At 35.7% G+C, this 16,988-nt stretch overlaps 1 protein-coding gene across 8 annotated transcripts in view; it reads right to left on the bottom strand.

Moving 5' to 3' along the window:
* The window catches only part of CKAP5 (cytoskeleton associated protein 5), a 94,845-nt gene that overhangs the window by 51,015 nt on the left and 26,842 nt on the right, over positions 1-16,988 (bottom strand). For 7 of the 8 annotated variants that reach the window (XM_065945418.1, XM_065945423.1, XM_065945424.1 and 4 more), the window contains 7 exons: positions 9,852-9,945; positions 9,181-9,374; positions 7,211-7,417; positions 4,471-4,642; positions 3,736-3,868; positions 3,386-3,486; positions 1,429-1,542 (listed from right to left, as the gene is read on the bottom strand). In XM_065945418.1, the coding sequence (XP_065801490.1) occupies positions 1,429-1,542; positions 3,386-3,486; positions 3,736-3,868; positions 4,471-4,642; positions 7,211-7,417; positions 9,181-9,374; positions 9,852-9,908 (978 nt within the window). In that variant the 5' untranslated portion in view covers positions 9,909-9,945. Of the gene's footprint in view, positions 1-1,428; positions 1,543-3,381; positions 3,487-3,735; positions 3,869-4,470; positions 4,643-7,210; positions 7,418-9,180; positions 9,375-9,851; positions 9,946-16,988 lie in introns of those variants that run through there. The other variant, XM_065945426.1, reaches the window with a different exon arrangement.

The raw sequence follows: 16,988 nt of genomic DNA, 5'->3' as shown, positions 1-16,988 counted from the left end.
CTTCAAGATAGATGACAGAGGAACAATGATTTTGACAAATTATATCCCTGTCTCCAAAACCTACTTGGAGAAAAGCAAAGGAAGACTAACTGTGAGAAAATACAATCCAGCCTCATGATTCATGAATTTCACATTTGCCAATTCATCTACCCATTAAAATTAACTGATAAGCCCCAAATCAATAATTGAGGCACTTTCCTGGTTCCTCACAGATAAGCACAGAGCTGGGAAAAATCTGAATTGCCTGATATGCACATTCCCAGCTGAGATGAACAATGCAATACTCTGCCTTTGTCTTTTAGCTCTCACACTGTAAACAAGTGTCTTTTTCATAGTCTAGTTTACTGCCATGGGTTTTTTCCTGCATTTTTGTGCTTTTGGCTGATGCTTCCACTGTTTAAAATGACCCACAAGTATACTGCTGTTGGCTGTGAGTTCAAAGTTAAGGATCAATAACATAGTGAATAAGACATCTTCAAACAGAATAAAGCAAGGTCATGCACTGATCAGTTGATGAAAATGTGACCATAGGGCTGCAGGACCTTAACCCTGTATCTTCTTTTGGAGCAATGGTTCAGCATTTGCTAATTCAGTGTTTGTGGTGACATTACAGAACATAACTACCACGAATAATGAGAATTACTCTACTTACATATACATATAATTAAAGAGTAACCTCCCTCACCGCCCCCCATAGTGATCCTCTGTACTTTCAAGCTGAAGAAGCAAATAAAACATTTTATCCTTGCTATATTCAAGAAGACGTCTTCAAAAAAAAATAAAAGGAAGATGCCTTCAGAGTCTGCTCTTAAGCTCTATTAAAACAACATCCACAAGTGTCTGACCTGACTTACAGATTTTATGATAAGCCACTACATACAAAAATATCCACCCCAGCATTCAATTTGCTTGGAACTAAGTAATACCAAAGAGTATTTTCTAAAATATTTCTTTCTTATTTAGTACTTACCTGCTTTATAACTGACCACATATCCCCAGGTCCTACGCTTCACTTTACATGCTAATAGGGAGGTATCACTTACTACCTAATGAAAAATACTCTACATATTTAATATTTGTTCCATTAAATAGACCCAATTTAAAAAGCTCATTCTGTAGAATTATAAAACTAGAATATTTGGCTCTAGATTAGCAAGATTCTCTATTTCTTAATGTTTGTGTATGCTATCAAATAACATATTTAGTCAAAGTGATAATTAACAAAGATTAAAAACCAATCCCTCTAAACTAACCTAAGACCGATCACTTTAAATAACCCTTAAAAAAACATGTATGCATATAATTAAAAAACAATCAACAGTGTTCCCTAAATAGTGGTGTTAACTGTGATAAAAAAGATGACTGATAAAGAAAACCAATGACCTGGGCTGCTGATGGTATACCAATGCTAAAACTCTTCATATTTACCTTCTTCAAAGCTTTGACTAAATCTGCATAATCGCCTGCTTCCAGTTTGGGGTTTTTCACTAGTACTTCCACAGCTTCCAGGGCTTCTTTTCTTTCCTGCCATTTTTTTGCCTCCTATAAGACACAATGTGAGTCACTTGGAGAACAGAAAATAAGAAAGCAAAACAAAAGTCTATTTCTTGCATGCTACTAATTCAAAGATATCTATTTTTTTGTTTTTTAGAAACTTTTGAAAGCTAGTTAGAAATCAACATTACAAAACTATGTAGCCAAGCAGAATGTTAAGTTCATGTGTATAAAATTTTGTTCATATGTAAAAAGTACTCTTGTAATATTCCATAATCCTAATGTTCTACAATAAGTAAGCAGGATGAAATACCATAGATTGTTCTTCTCATTTTCCAGGTAAATTTTAAGCAAGTGTTAAACGGAAAACACTAATAGAAAGCATTTCTAGCATATCTCACAGTAGCACATCCACAGGAGAGAGGAATTTCTATACTGATAACATTAGAAACACCAGACAAGAACTAACATATAACCAACAACCAATATTGTTCTAATTCTGGATGTCAGTTTTCCAAATTGTATGTATAGCATTTTTTTGTTTGTTTGTTTGCTTTGTGGTCATAAAGCAGAAAATGCTTCACTAGAATTTGAATTTGAATATTCACTGTTGGAAAGAACTAGGAATACAAAGATGACAAATGTGTCACCTTGGAGGAAATTATAATTCACTTCAATTGATCAAATATGTATGTATTAATCAGAAGATAACAGAATACTCAAGGAGCTGACAGTAGAGGTAGATCTTCAATAAGTAACTATCAGGTCATGACCACTGGGAATGGAGAAGTATAAGCTGCCTTGGGATAGCAAAGGATTTAACTCAGTTTGGGTTATCAGGTAAGACCTCCTCCCAAAAGTGATGCTTAAGGTGGGATCTGGATGATGAAGAGCTATTATGGGGTAAATGGGGAGGGGGGGGGAAGAGTGTTATAGGCAGAAAGAACAGTGTATGTCAAGGCCCAGAGTTTAGGGTGGAAAAAAAGTTTGGTGCATTTGATATCAGGAGAAATTCAGTATGACTGGAGCATGGGAAGTGACAGCAATTAGAGATGTGGCTGGAAGGTACATGGAGGCCTCAAAGGTACCATAGATTGCCTCAATGACTATAGTATGATTTCAAACATCATCTTAAAACCCATGGAAGCCATTGAAAGATTTTAATGAGGCAATAATATAGGAAGATTTCCATTATCAGAATGAAAATGACACCTCTAATTATACTATGAAATATAGTGGGAAGGAGGCAAGAGCAGACAGGGAGTCTTGTGGAAGATACTGCAGCATATATGACAAGAGCTGATGGTAATGGTTGGGACAAGACTTTCTCAATTGGGGATAATTTTGACTCTTGGGGTATACTTGGCAAAGTCTGGAGACATTTGTGATTGTCATGACTTGAAGAATGGTGGTATTAATATTTGATTGATAAAGGTCAGAGATGCTGCTAAACATCCTACAGTGCACAGACAATCCCCCAAACAAATATCTGGTCAGAAAAGGTCAACAGTGCCAAGGTCAAGAAACCGTGGAGAAGCAAAAAAATAAATAAATAAATAAAAGCAGTAATGCTTGGGTAGAGAAGAAACCCTGGGGATGGAGAAAAGAGGATGAATTTGAGATATATTTAAAGGTAAACCCAGACAGAAAAAGAGTAAAATTTAAAAGTCAAGAATAATGTTTGGGTTTCTGGCAAGATGTGAAAAAAAGGACTAACGTAGGCACTTATTCAAACTAGTATGGGAACAAAGAAGAAACCACTGACTCATTCTAACAGGAACGATATGGTGGAAGAGGGTGCACCAGGAAGAGGGCTCAGCAGAGCATTCTCCAACTATATTCAAGTAACTGTTAAACATGAAATAAATGAAAGAAGTTTACCATTACTTACAATTTTGTCATAAAAGTCTTTGGGAAGCTTGGAAAGAATTTCTACTGCTTCCAAAAGCTCATAAGCATCTATCTGTGGTACCTCATCACCATCGTCACCACCTTCCAGGAGGAAAACAAAATAAACCTTAAAAATGGATGAAATGGTTTTACTTATCAAACAGTTGTCAGTTGTCCTTTCACACTCCTGATGCAATATTGCCACAGGAGGGACCAGAATTATTAATCTTACAAACAACTTGTATTTTATGAAATGACGGTCCTATAAAATTTACCTCGTGAACACAAGTTCCTGTTACAGGGCCAGTCTTGCTAATTTTTTATAGAAACCAGTGTTGGTAAGTGTCTTACCTCCCTCAGCATCTCCGCCGGCAGACTGCTGCTGTTCCAATTTAGCTTCTAGTTCTTGCTGGGAACGCAAAAACCTAGTTGGTTTAGGAGCACCTGTTGGCAGTTTGACCCACTCTTCTTCTAGTTCTTTCAACTGCAAATATCATAAAATATTTTAAAAACATATCTATATCTCTGCTATTAGAGAATGTACTTATATTTACTAATAGAGCAGAACCTAATTTCTTATTTATGTGGCTTTAATAAGGCAAATCAGAAAAGATAAATTTAAACTGTGTACATTTTGTAGTAAAAGTCAAACCAACTTATATCGACTATACTGAAGATGTGTGACTAACCAGTTAGAAAAAAATTAAATCTACTCTTTAAGACACTCTTATTATTTCATGAATTTATATATATTTGCATCAAATAGTATCTCTAAAACCAAATGAAATATAAAAAATAAATAGAATCCATTCTGTCCAAATGGATATTAAGTCCTACAGTATTATAAAAGGATCTTTTAAACTGTTACAGTTTTGATACTAACATACTGGTATCACAGAATACACAGTATTTAACTTAAGTGGACAAAAGTAACAGCAGAAACAGGTATGTCTGGAAAAAACTGATTTCAAAATAAAGAATGAAGAATAATTATTTGTAAGGACAGAAATATCAACAATAACGACAGGAAGGAACTATCTTCATATTAACCTTCTATAAAGGCAACCAAAATACTTAGTGCCTCACCTGGACGGAGTTTATATTTTGTAAAGGGGGTCTCAGAGCATCTCGAATCCATCTATAAATCTCTACAGCAATTAATTTGGCTTCATCTCGAACAGCCTTCTCTCGAGACTCAAAGAGTTTTGGCAATACTTTGATAATTGGCTTCAGTAAGATGATTTTGGAACCAAATTCACTAGAATAAAAAATTGGGGGGAAAAAAACCTGTCACCATGCAATATGCTTGGGTAAAATATTAACTTGAACTCACTCAAACTCAGTTTTATATCTATATACAATAGGGTCATATATAGGTCAAGTTTTTTTCAGGGAAGAAGAAAAAAGGGACTTATAACAACATCTGTATTTAAACGCCATTCTTCCAAGAATATTATTTAATGTCCAGAGTCCAAAATAATGATACCGTTTAAAAACTTTGTAGGTAATCAGTCTAGCAAATACTTAAATCTAAAACAGACCAACACTCACGTAACATCTTAAATATATATATGTATATACATATAAAAGCTTAAAATACAAAATCAATTTACAAATATTTAAATAAGTGAAATCTATTTTTAGTAATCTTTTATTAACTGTTCTATGTAATTACGGGGATTCACTCTGCTTGACAGATCACTAGTCCTGGCAGTGCGTCTTTCATTCCTGACTCGAGGCTATCACACTACAACTTCAGACAACTTAAATCTCTCTTTGCTTCACTTTTCCATGAGAAAAACAGTTGCATTCTGACTTCTTCATTTGGGATCTCTTAATCTTCCTTTGCATTATTACTGTTTCATTTGATTTTTCTGTTTTGCTATCCTGGCCTACTTCTGAAAGATACTTAAAAAACAACAACCGATGGAGCAGGTCCAAGGGGAAAACAGACACCATAACAACACAAAACATAATCTTAATACTACACATATTACTATAGGGGGGATAAAAAAGTGTTCGAGAAGCCCATTTTAGGGGCCACAGAACATTTTTGGTGGTTAAAGCGTCTGCCCGCAATGTGGGAGACCCAGATTTGATCCCTGGGTCGGTAAGATACCCTGGAGAAGGAAATGGCAACCCACTCCAGTATTCTTGCCTGGAGAATCCCATGGAGGGAGGAGCCTGGTAGGCTACAGTCCACGGGGTTGCAAAAAGTCGGACACGACTGAGCTACTTCACAAAGCTAACGTAGACAGCTTGAAGAAGCTCTGGAACCAAGGACTGAACAGTTTGGCCCGAAGGTTCCATAAAGTCCCAGAGAGCTATCTAGTAGTTCTACTATAGATTCTGAGATGCTTTAGAAAAAATACAGAACCATACAGAGATGGGAATATACAGCAACATCTATTAGAAAAACATAAGACAGCATACCTAACTTGTTTTTTTTTCTGCCTTTACTCTCCCAGTCAGCTTAAAAATGAAATAGCCAGAGTTTACAGAATCCCAGATTAGAAACTTTTAATTTTAAGGTAGAATATAGTTTATGATATATATATTTTTTTATTAAGAAACCCATTACTAAGGATAGAACAGATCATTAAGACAAACACAATCTGACTTCCCTGGTGGCTCAGACGGTAAAGCGTCTGCCTACAGTGCGGGAGACCTGGGTTCAATCCCTTGGAGAAGGAAATGGCAACCCACTCCAGTATTCTTGCCTGGAAAATCCCATGGACAGAGGAGCCTGGTGGGTTACAGTCCATGGGGTCACAAAGAGTCGGACACAACTGAGTGACTTCACTCAATCTTGACAATGCAGTCAATTCACTAAATTTCTAAAATGATAGTACATCTATTACACTATAATAGGCGAGGAATGAGGAAAACTTTATCACAAAAGAATCTAAGTAAAAGCCAAATTTTATGAAAGAACACTATGAACGAAGTGAAAGACAAAGTTTAGACTTATAAATTTAAGATAGCTTAATAAATTTAAGAATTTTGATACTTTCATGTAAGATAAATATCAAAGGAAGCATATTCTGCAAGAAATAGGTCATATACAAAATCAAAAGAGAACTGAATTGGGAAGATCTTCACACCCATAGGTCACACATTGAGGATTTCACTAGAGCTGCTTTCTGAAGTATCTCATGTGGCGGTTTTGGGGACAGGATATCAGATGAGAAGGACTGCCAGATAAGAACGAACTAGTGGTTTGTCTAATTCAGATTTCCATACAAAATTACAGCCACTTGTTCCTGAAAGAGATCCCATTCATGAAAAACTTCACTGTCAAACAACATGAAATTCTAGGGTTGAAAATAACTTATTACATAAAAGTTATTTTCTATTTCTGTTGCTATGCCTCTGTTTAAAAGCGTACAGCATTTCCTTCTATTTTATTTTAAAAAGCACATAAACGAAGGTTTGCTTTAGCCAACAACTGTGTCTTTAGCCAGCATTTCAAAGTACATACATTTACGCTTGAGGATAGGAGAAAAAAAGCTGTTAAATACCCTGAGGAGTGCTTTTCCAGGAAAAAGTCAATTCATAATCTTGAAACAGGTCAAAAATATCCCCCACTCATCTTCCTTAGAAAGAGATTCAGATAAAATAACTATGCAACACACTTAAAAAGGCTAAAATTACTGAATACAAAGTATCAGCCTAAAGAATGGCTCTGGTTTTTCCAGGTCACTTTTCTGGTTAGGATGGCCTGCCAAGTCAATCCCAATAGTTTTCATTTCTGTTTAAACCAGGTAGCCAAACTCAATTGAGAGGCTCTTGTCAACAGAACTGAGGCAAAAAGAAAAGGTCTTACCTTAAGGCTTTCCTCAGTGTCTCTATACAGGCCACAACAATCTTGGGGTTCTTATTGTCCAGGCCTTTCAGCAGCTCCTCTTGTACAGCCTCTCCCTTCTCAATCTCTATGTACATCAGACAAATCTCAATGCCTAGCTCCTTGGCTTTGGCTTTGGGTTGGTTGAATACTTTACTTACAACACCTGACACAACTTCTCCCGTGGTTCTGTAATATATAGATTATAAACAATAACAACCATACACATAAAAGCACACTTGAGTGGAAAGAACTGGAAAGGGTCATGGAAAGTGGGGGAAACAAATTCTTTTTTAAATAAATGCTTAGAAATAACATAAATGAGACTATATCAACATTTATGTTCAACAACATTAAAAAAAAAAAACTTAAGCAAATTATTTTAAGACATGTCACAATAGTTTCTATTTACACAGAGAAGAAATTTAAACAAGCAAGCAAAAAAACCCTTGAAATCTCACTACCCAGAGAAAACTACTTTAAACTTTATGATATCCATCCTTCTAGACTTTTCTATATGCATAGATTAACAGATAGATACACATACATTTTATAAAAATAAGATTACAGAGTTCTTGCTTTTTGGAAAAGATTTTAAGTCATTCGAAACACTTTTTAAGACAGAGAATTTCTTCACAGAAGGAATGCATATGCACCTTTAATAACAAAAGGCTGCTCCTGACTCAGTGGCAAGACTTTACAGTATCTTTATTGCTTTGAGTCTCTTCTAACTTAAATAAAACCTGTACTACTGGAAATTAGAGAAACTGAGTGGGCTGGGATCACACACAGCATTTATCAAAAAGTTTCTAGTATCAGAAGAAAAATGAAATTAAAAAAGCAACTGTCTCACTGATGGCAAGGGAAAGTGGTGATGCTAATTAACAAAACTGTCAAGTTAATGCCTGTCTTTCTAGGTATAAATTGTGAGGTGAGTCAAGTACATATTGGTGTCTTCTTTATCCATGGATTCCTCAACTGTGGATTCAACTGAATTCAGATAAAATATATTTGGAGAAAAAAAATTCTGGAAAGTTCCAAAAAGCAAAAGCCAAACAGCCAGCAACTACTTACACATCATTTACATTGTAGTTACAATTGTTTACACAGTATTTACATTGTATCAGGTATTAGGAGTAACCTAGAGATGAAAGTTGGATGTAGGTTACATGTCATATGCAAATATTAGGCCATTTCATGTAAGGGATTTGAACATGTGTAGATTTTGCTACATCCTAAAGCATGGGGGTATGGACTTTTGTCCTGGAAGCAATTCCCCTGGAGACACTGAGGGGTGGCTATGTGTATTTCTTGTGCAATTAGGTCAAGGGTCTCCATTTTTTTTTGCGGTATGGAGGACTCCTTTCAATGACATAAAGACTAGTGTTGGAAAAGTCATGTTTATGAGGTATGGGAGACTAGAGTGACTAGATACATCTATCAACCAATAAGCTGGGAGTTACAGAGGTTGTTTAGTTAGCCTTATCCTCTCCTAAGAGATAAAAACATCTAATGATCATAGGGAGAAAGATGTGACTTTAAGATGACACAGCCTGGAACCATTGTAAGAAAAAGATTTTAGTAATGCTCAAATGTTTTCAGTGAAATTCTGATGCCTTTACTAACCACCTCAGTTTCTTCTAAAAATTTTTCCTCTTAGAGTAATTCTCATATAAAAATCTCAGCAGGAGAGAATCACTTGCTCATCAAACCCTAAGGAAAAAACTCAGTATCTGATTTCTAATTTGCTCCTCTCTAAAGATCTCACGTACCTTTTAGACTTCTGAGAGGAGATAAAGACTGAGTGAAAAACAAGGGTCAAGGAGCTATGAAAGTTACGAAACTAATATGCTCTAAAAGTGCTGAGCACAGTGATCCATAAAAATACATAATTAATCCATGTAGCACCAGACAGGGGTTTTTACCAGAATAGTTGGAAAGAAAGTACTTACTTTCCTGCTACATGGGCATTTTCAACATAAACAAGTGCAGCTTCTAATCCTTTCAACTGAACCACTGCATTGGAATCCGTCACAAACTTTTTGATCAATCCTAAAAATTTGGACCATTCTGGGCTCTTCTCATCTTTTATTTTCTGGAAGATCTTCAGGGCTTCTTCATACCCACTTAACCTTGCTTTCCACAGCTAAAAGAAAAGTATTTTGAAACAAAACAAAATTTACTGGTATTATCATGTACTATTAAGAGGGGGTGACTATCTTATACCAGGTAATTTGAACAAAGGATCCCATATTACAAACAAAAACAAAGCTTAAGAAATCCAGATAGTTGATTTTTTTTTAAAAGATTAGCTAATAAACTTTTTTTTGTGTTTAATATTAATGATACTCTTCCAAAGCTTTCTAGAATTCATAAACTGGCCACTATAAATGTATCGCATTTTGTATCCAAGTATTAGTCATTATTTCTTTGTAACAGGACATTAAAGAGGTAACGATTCAAACATGAGACAGTTTCCTGCTGAAAGTGTCCAATCTCCAAAGCAGGCTGTTTTTCTGGCTGTATTGTGTAATCATTAGGCAGCTTTATACTATACTATACAGTATAACTGCTGACAAAACAAGCCAATGACAGTAAAATTTGAGTTCCAGAAAAGCCTTACCTTGTGTTCACATTTCTGATCAACCGGCAGTTTCATCCACTCACTGTCATCTCCCATTGTGCTTCCAGTTTCTCCTTAGAATTAACAGTAATTCCTGGTCAGATAAAAATCGGAATCCATTAACTCTAGCAACCAAGCTGTCTCTCTTTTATCAAGCACACACCAACAAAAGAATCTCATTCTTTGGTCAAATGCCCATTTAATTCCCTAATAGAACATTTAAAAAGTAAACAAAAAGTTAATAAAAAATCTAAATAAATCTAGAAAGGACAGATACTATTTTTTAAAAAAGATGCTTATATGTATTTTCCCAAATGAGAACTTCTTAGATCTATGACAAAGCTAGAAAAAAACAGAAGAGCTAAACTACTCGGCCTTTTAAAAAAGGCAAGAAAAGAGTTTCAAAGATAAGTCATACTTTTAACTCAAAATTCAGTAAAGCAAATAATCAACATGAAAAAAACCTCAATGCTACCTAACTCTCTACTTAATCCTGGTAAATAAACATGCCTATATAAACTAAAGGAAATCAACCCTGAATATTCATTGAAGGACTGAAGCTGAAGCTCCAATACTTCAGCCACTGATGTGAAGAGTTGACTCAATGAAAAGGCCCTGATGCCGGGAAAGATTGAAGGCTGAAAGATTGGGAAAGGAGAAGGGTGTGGCAGAGGATGAGATGGTTAGATAGCATCAACAATTCAACGGACATGAATTTAAGCTAACTCCAAGAGGTACTGGAGGACAGAGGAGCCTGGAGTGTTATAGTCCATGGGACTGCAGAGTCGGACACGACTTACTGAGAGAACAAGAACAACAAAATATAAACTAGCAAAAAATTAAATCCCCCCAATAAACTAATTCTTCATAAACATTAAATCATTTTTTAGTTACTGAGATTTGTAGTCAACATCCCTTTAGCAACTTTATGCTATTCATTTAGATAATATAGCTGTAGAAAATCTCCAAAGTACAGAAAATATATAAAGAAGGAAAGTACTAAAACACAATTTCACGCCAATTAGTAACCATGATGAACACTGAAATGTATCCACTTGAATCTTTCTAGATTTCTTTCAATGTACATGCAATGTATAAATTATACAAAAAAGGGCTAATCATCTTGTAATTTTTTTCTTACATGGTCACAAACACTTCCTCACATTTGAGAACATGATGTTTAAAGGTTGCATTGCACTTTATATGTGTGTGTGTGTGTGTGTGTGTTAGTCACTCAGACACGTCCAACTCTTCGTGACTCCACGGATTGTAGTCCGCCAGGCTTCTCTGTGCATGGAAATCTCCAGGCAAGAATACTGGAGTGGATTGCCATTCCCTTCTCCTGAGGAACTTCCCAACCCAGGAATCTAACCCTGGTCTCCTGCCTCGCAGGCAGATTCTTTACCATTTGAGCTAAAGTCTAAATGCATTGCATTTTATGAACGTACCATAATTACCAATTCTAACGATGGACATTTAAATTGTCTCAAAATTTTCAATATTATAAATAACACAAAAGAGATCCTGTTTATCTCTCTGTCCTCAAGTCACATCTGACATAAAATATGTCTTCAATCAACATTTATTTAATGAATATATGCCTTGATACTGTCTGCTATGAGTCAGGCACTGTGAAAAGTACTTTTTAAAATTGTGGATTCATTACACTAACCACAACTACATGAAAGAAAAATATTCTTCCCACTTTACACACTAGGCTCAATAATTTGCCAAAAACAACAAAACTGGCAGGCATTAGCTCACGCTAAGATTCAGTCTATGCCTCTTCCTTTACAACTTGTTGCCTCCCATTTAAATGCAGAAACTATCCCAGGAAAAAATATTAGAGATTGAATTGTTAAAGTTTATTAGAGTAAATGAAACTTCCATTAAGACATCTCTTCAAAATCCCCAAGACTCTGTGAAACAACAGCACTGTGTTTTGGAGGAGGAGTCAGAGAATCTATGAGAAGGCTAATAAAGCAATAGCGAGAAAATACAAGAGTTTGGAGAACAGTATGATGTTATTTAACTTGAAAATGCACATTCTCTACTATCTGGCAACTCCATTCCTAGGGACATACGCTAGAAACTGATGCCAACTGCACCAGAAGACCTGTATAAGGATATTTACAGCGATGTTGGCCATAAACATCAAATGTTGAAAACACATTAAAATTCATCAGAAAGAGAATGAACAGTGGTATATTCACTGGATATAATATCACACAGCAACTAAGAGAACTGAAAGTGCTGATAGTAGCTACTCCAACAAGTACATGAACATGCCAAAAGTTAACCCAAATGTCTACTGGTGGATGAATAAACAAACTGACACGTACATACAAAGGACTGTTACTCAGCTATCAATGAGAATGAAGTACTTACTGATACACGTTACAACATGGATGGATGTCACAAACACGACGCTAAGTGAAGGAAGCCAAACACGAAAGGTCTGATGTCACACGATTCCATACACAGGAAATATCCAGAATGTATCAACCCATAGAGACAGATTCAGATAAGTGGTTGCCAGGAGTTGCAGAGAGAGGAAGAATGGGAAGAAACTGCTTAATGAATAAGTAGTTTTACTGTGATGTGATGGAAATGTTACTGTTTTGGGACTAGACAGAGATGGTGGTTGTACAACATTGTGAATGTGTAAAATGCCATTGAATTGTTCACTTAAAATGGTTGATTTTATGTTACATGAATGTCACATCAATAAAAAAAATTTAAGTTCCCAGGTGATTCTAACAAGCAACCTGAGCTAAAAACCTCTAACGTTATCATCTTGGCACAAGTTTGAGCTACAAAAGCAATCTTTACTATCTGACTGATTTTCAAAGAGAAACAGTCAGTGAGAGCTTTTAAAGCGTTTTCCAACCAAGAGAATGTGAACAACATTCAATTGTTGGTATTCTGTGAATTCAGCACAATACTTTTTTTTTTTCTTGTTGGTTTTTTTTGAAACATGAAGAAAAAGGTGATCCAACCTTTTTATATAGATCCAACTGCACCATATAAAATATTGCTGTCGTTGTGCTATGTTTTCTGAAATGGCTTCTACTACTTCATAGCCTCAGTTTAAAAAAACTACTGGTTTATGATTTTGTTGCTTTCCATTCAAAGCAAAGGCTTGGTTCATACCAAAATTTTCCCAGGCACTGAAATAATGGATAGTATTTTGTGTATACGTGTGAAACTGAAGACTCTTGCTTTGTTTTTATCTTTTCTCAGATTAATATGCTAAGAAAAAAAAGGACTTCACTAATTTTTCTCCATAATTAATTTTAAAATTAATTTTATAATTTAATTTTTTACATATCTAAGAAAATATATACAATATATGTTTTAGGAGGCATTACAATAAAATTGATATACTGACCTACAATCCAAATTAAAAATTAGAACTTTACCAATATTATTGCACCAGTGCAACTCTTTCCTACCCCCATCCTTCTTCCCAAAGCAGCACTTTCCAGAAGTTTGTTTGGTTCTATGCTGTGGTCCGGAGAAGGCAATGGCACCTCACCCCAGTACTCTCGCCTGGAAAATTCCATGGACAGAGGAGCCTAGTGGGCTGCAGTCCACGATGTCGCTAAGAGTCGGACACGACTGAGTGACTTCACTTTCACGCGTTGGAGAAGGAAATGGCAGCCCACTCCAGTGTTCTTGCCTGGAGAATCCCAGGGACGGCGGAGCCTGGTGGGCTGCCGTCTATGGGGTCGCACAGAGTCGGACACGACTGAGGCGACTTAGCAGCGGCAGCAGCAGCATGCTGTGGTCAGTCACATACTCCTAAACAAAATTAACTGTGCTTGCTTGTGAGCCTTAGAAAATGTTATACTGTTGTATAACTTGCCTTTTTCATTAAATGTTTCATTTGTAAAATTCACCCATGTGGTATACTATAGTTTAAATCTACTAAAATTGTGGTCGAAAGACTTATGCTGACACAAAACCTTACCATTCCAAGATAAGTACAGAAACAGAGATAAGTGTTTAGAAACTGCCATAGCAGCTATTCTAACTTCTTTTATTATGGTGGTCTAAAGAACTGAAAAATGTTGAGTGAGGCTAATGTATAAAATACAACAAGAAAAGTAAGGGAGGACAGAGAGTAAGGCTGGGAGGTAGTCTAGATCAGGCCCTGAAAGGTCTTGTAAGTGATGTTAAGAAATCTGGACTTTAGCCCAAAGGAAGGAGACTCTGATTGAAGGACTGTAAACAGAAAAATTTGGTAAGGTATCAAATCTGCATTTTTCAAACATCATATAATGTAAATATAAAAGCAATATAAAGAATGTCCTGGAAGGCAGTAACAATGGAGGAAAATCAGAAAACTGTAATCTAAGTGAAGGATGATGATAACTTGGAACTAAGAACAGTAGCAGTGCAGGTAGAGAAAAGAGAATGGATTTTAGAGACATAAAGAATGTCAAGGACTATCTTTATTGAGTGACTACAGGAGTCTAAGATCAGGATAAAGATGAAGCTTTGGACAAGCTGTGTCTGAGATGTACATTAGACAAGGGTAGATGTGGAAAGCAGTTGGAGATTCCAGCCTGGTACTCAAGAGACAGAACTGGTCTGGAGATAAAAATTTAGTTAGGAGTTTTACCTGTGTGGCTCAAATGGTAAAGAATCTGCCTGGGAGACGGGGGTTAGAACCCTGGGTCGGGAAGATCCCCTGGAGAAGGGAATGGCTACCCACTCCAGTATTCTGGCCTGGAGAATTCCACGGACAGAGGAGCCTGGTGCGCTACAGTCCAAGGGATCGCAGAGTCAGACACGACTGAGTAACTAACACACACAAGGGGTGGATGAATAGTACCGAGGGAGGGTGCATAGTGAGAAGAGCCCCAGGTTAGAGTTTAGATGTTTCAAGTTTAGCAACCAGAATCTATAGGACCTTAGTCTATCATGTATAGTGCCGGATACACAAAATGATCAGTTAATGTCTGCTGGGGGAATAAAAAGAAAAAACCACAATAATCCAAAGTGCAGTAAACAGTCTTATCAAATTTGAGTTTTTGTTACTTAAGGGAAACTTTGTTACTTTCAATTTCTACCTGCAAATCTAAATTTAAAAAAAAAAGAAAAGGAATTCTGTATCTTCAAAACCACTAATTTAAGGTTGAGACCTTAGGTAAGTTACTTACCCAAATGTACACTGCCTCAGCAAGCTTGTGTGTGAAGTGGGAATAAAAGTACACACCTCAGAGGACTGTGTGGATTAAATGAGTCAGTACATGAAAAGCTGTTATACTAGGTACTTGGCATCTAGGTACTTGGCTCAATAAATGCTAGCAATTTACTATCATTATTTGGCATTTCAAATTTGAAAATATTTATCTCATCTCTAAATTATAGTTGACTTTATTTTGGAATTGCATAGCATTAAAAGAGCAAGTCTATAAGCAACTTAGAATATTGCTTAATGTGTAAGATACATGATTATATTAAATCTGTCATGTTGAAATACAGTATTAATATAAAAGTATTTTGAAATGTGAGCATATGAGTTTCTACATTAATACATTAAATAAAACATAGCAGCATATTTAATAACTACTGTAATTCTGAAGTTATGATGAATAAAAATATTTTTATATGCTATATGACTACAGATGATTTCTATTGGTGACAGAGGTGCATGTTCTTCTAATATCACTGCTAATATCACTTCTAATATCTAATATTAACTGAAGAAAATGTCAAAATTTCAGTTAAAAGGTTAGTGAAAGTAAGATGTAATTATTTTTCCACATAAATGTACAGAGTCCCTGAATCCTAACACAGGTTAAAATCTCTTAAGTCTACAACCTTTCAAATTCTATGATCAAAGACTTTAGGGCACTGCCTACAATCATCTCAAAGTCCCTTGTTAAAATAAGTTAACACCCATCCAATACTTCAGTGGCACTTTAACAGGTATTTTTATAATCATTCATCTTCTATGTATTTCATAATGTAAATGCAAGCACACTATCTCATTTGGGTTTATTTTCTTTCTTTTTTTATATTCTTTTTAGTTATGTGGCTCTTTCTTACTAAACTGTAAGATCCTCTTGAGCAAAAAAGCCTTTTGTCTTATTAATCTCTATCCTCACAAGGTTCAAATAAATAAAGCATCACTATCCTCTTTTCTCAGGTTTCTTTTCTTTCTTTTTTTAATATTATTCTTAGTTAGGTAACTCTTTCTTACTCAACCATAAGATTCTCTTGAGCAAAACCTTTTTGTCTAGTTAATCTCTCTTTTCATGAGGCTCAAATAAATAAATAAAGCATCTTTATCCTCTTTCTATACATGGGGGGAAAAGAGGTTCAGTGTCCCGCCAAAGGTCACTTAGGTGGAGGAGAATGGTCTAGAGGAGATTTCTTGATTCTTAGCTTGGTGAATTTTCCATGACTTACCTACATATGGTTTCTATATGATCTATAGTGAAATCTATTCACCCTATATCTATTCATATAGTATAAATATGTTATTTTGGTGATTATCTAACTCAATAAAAATATAAACAGCAAATAAGAGTATATGTGAAAGACAAGTTCACTTGCCTCCAAAGGACTTAAGGTAATTTAGAGAAATTTAAAATAGTTAGTTGCTGATCATCCCTGATCAGCAGCTGCCAAATAATCAAGCTAAGTACCTAGCTGGGTCTCAGATACTGTTCACTTGTCTTTGCATAAGAAATAACTCAGTTTTAATTATAATTTGGGGTTATTCACAATACTTATTCCACTGAGTATTGACTCTACCAGTTGAAAAAGAAGATCTTTCCTTGAAATTGATAAAAAAAAAAACCAAAAGAGTAGCAGACTATAATCTACAGTTCATACTAGTTTTAAATTTATAACTACAATTATAGAATATTTGTGGGAGGGTAGGAAAAAGGTCGGAGAAGGAAATGGCAACCCACTCCAGTGTTCTTGCCTGGAGAATCCCAGGGACAGGGGAGCCTGGTGGGCTTCCGTCTATAGGGTCGCACAGAGTCGGAGACAACTGAAGTGACTTAGCAGCAGCAGCAGGAAAAAGGTCATTAAAGTGGCCACTTGTTTACATAAAGTTAAACTATGCCTCTATCTGCACATTTTAACTAACCATTATCAGACAGGCCTTAGGAA

The sequence above is a fragment of the Muntiacus reevesi genome, chromosome 9 (genome assembly GCF_963930625.1).
Source record: "Muntiacus reevesi chromosome 9, mMunRee1.1, whole genome shotgun sequence".
Taxonomy (NCBI): Eukaryota; Metazoa; Chordata; class Mammalia; order Artiodactyla; family Cervidae; genus Muntiacus; species Muntiacus reevesi.
Note: the sequence above shows the minus strand (reverse complement) of the source record. Positions and strands in the feature narration are given on the sequence as shown.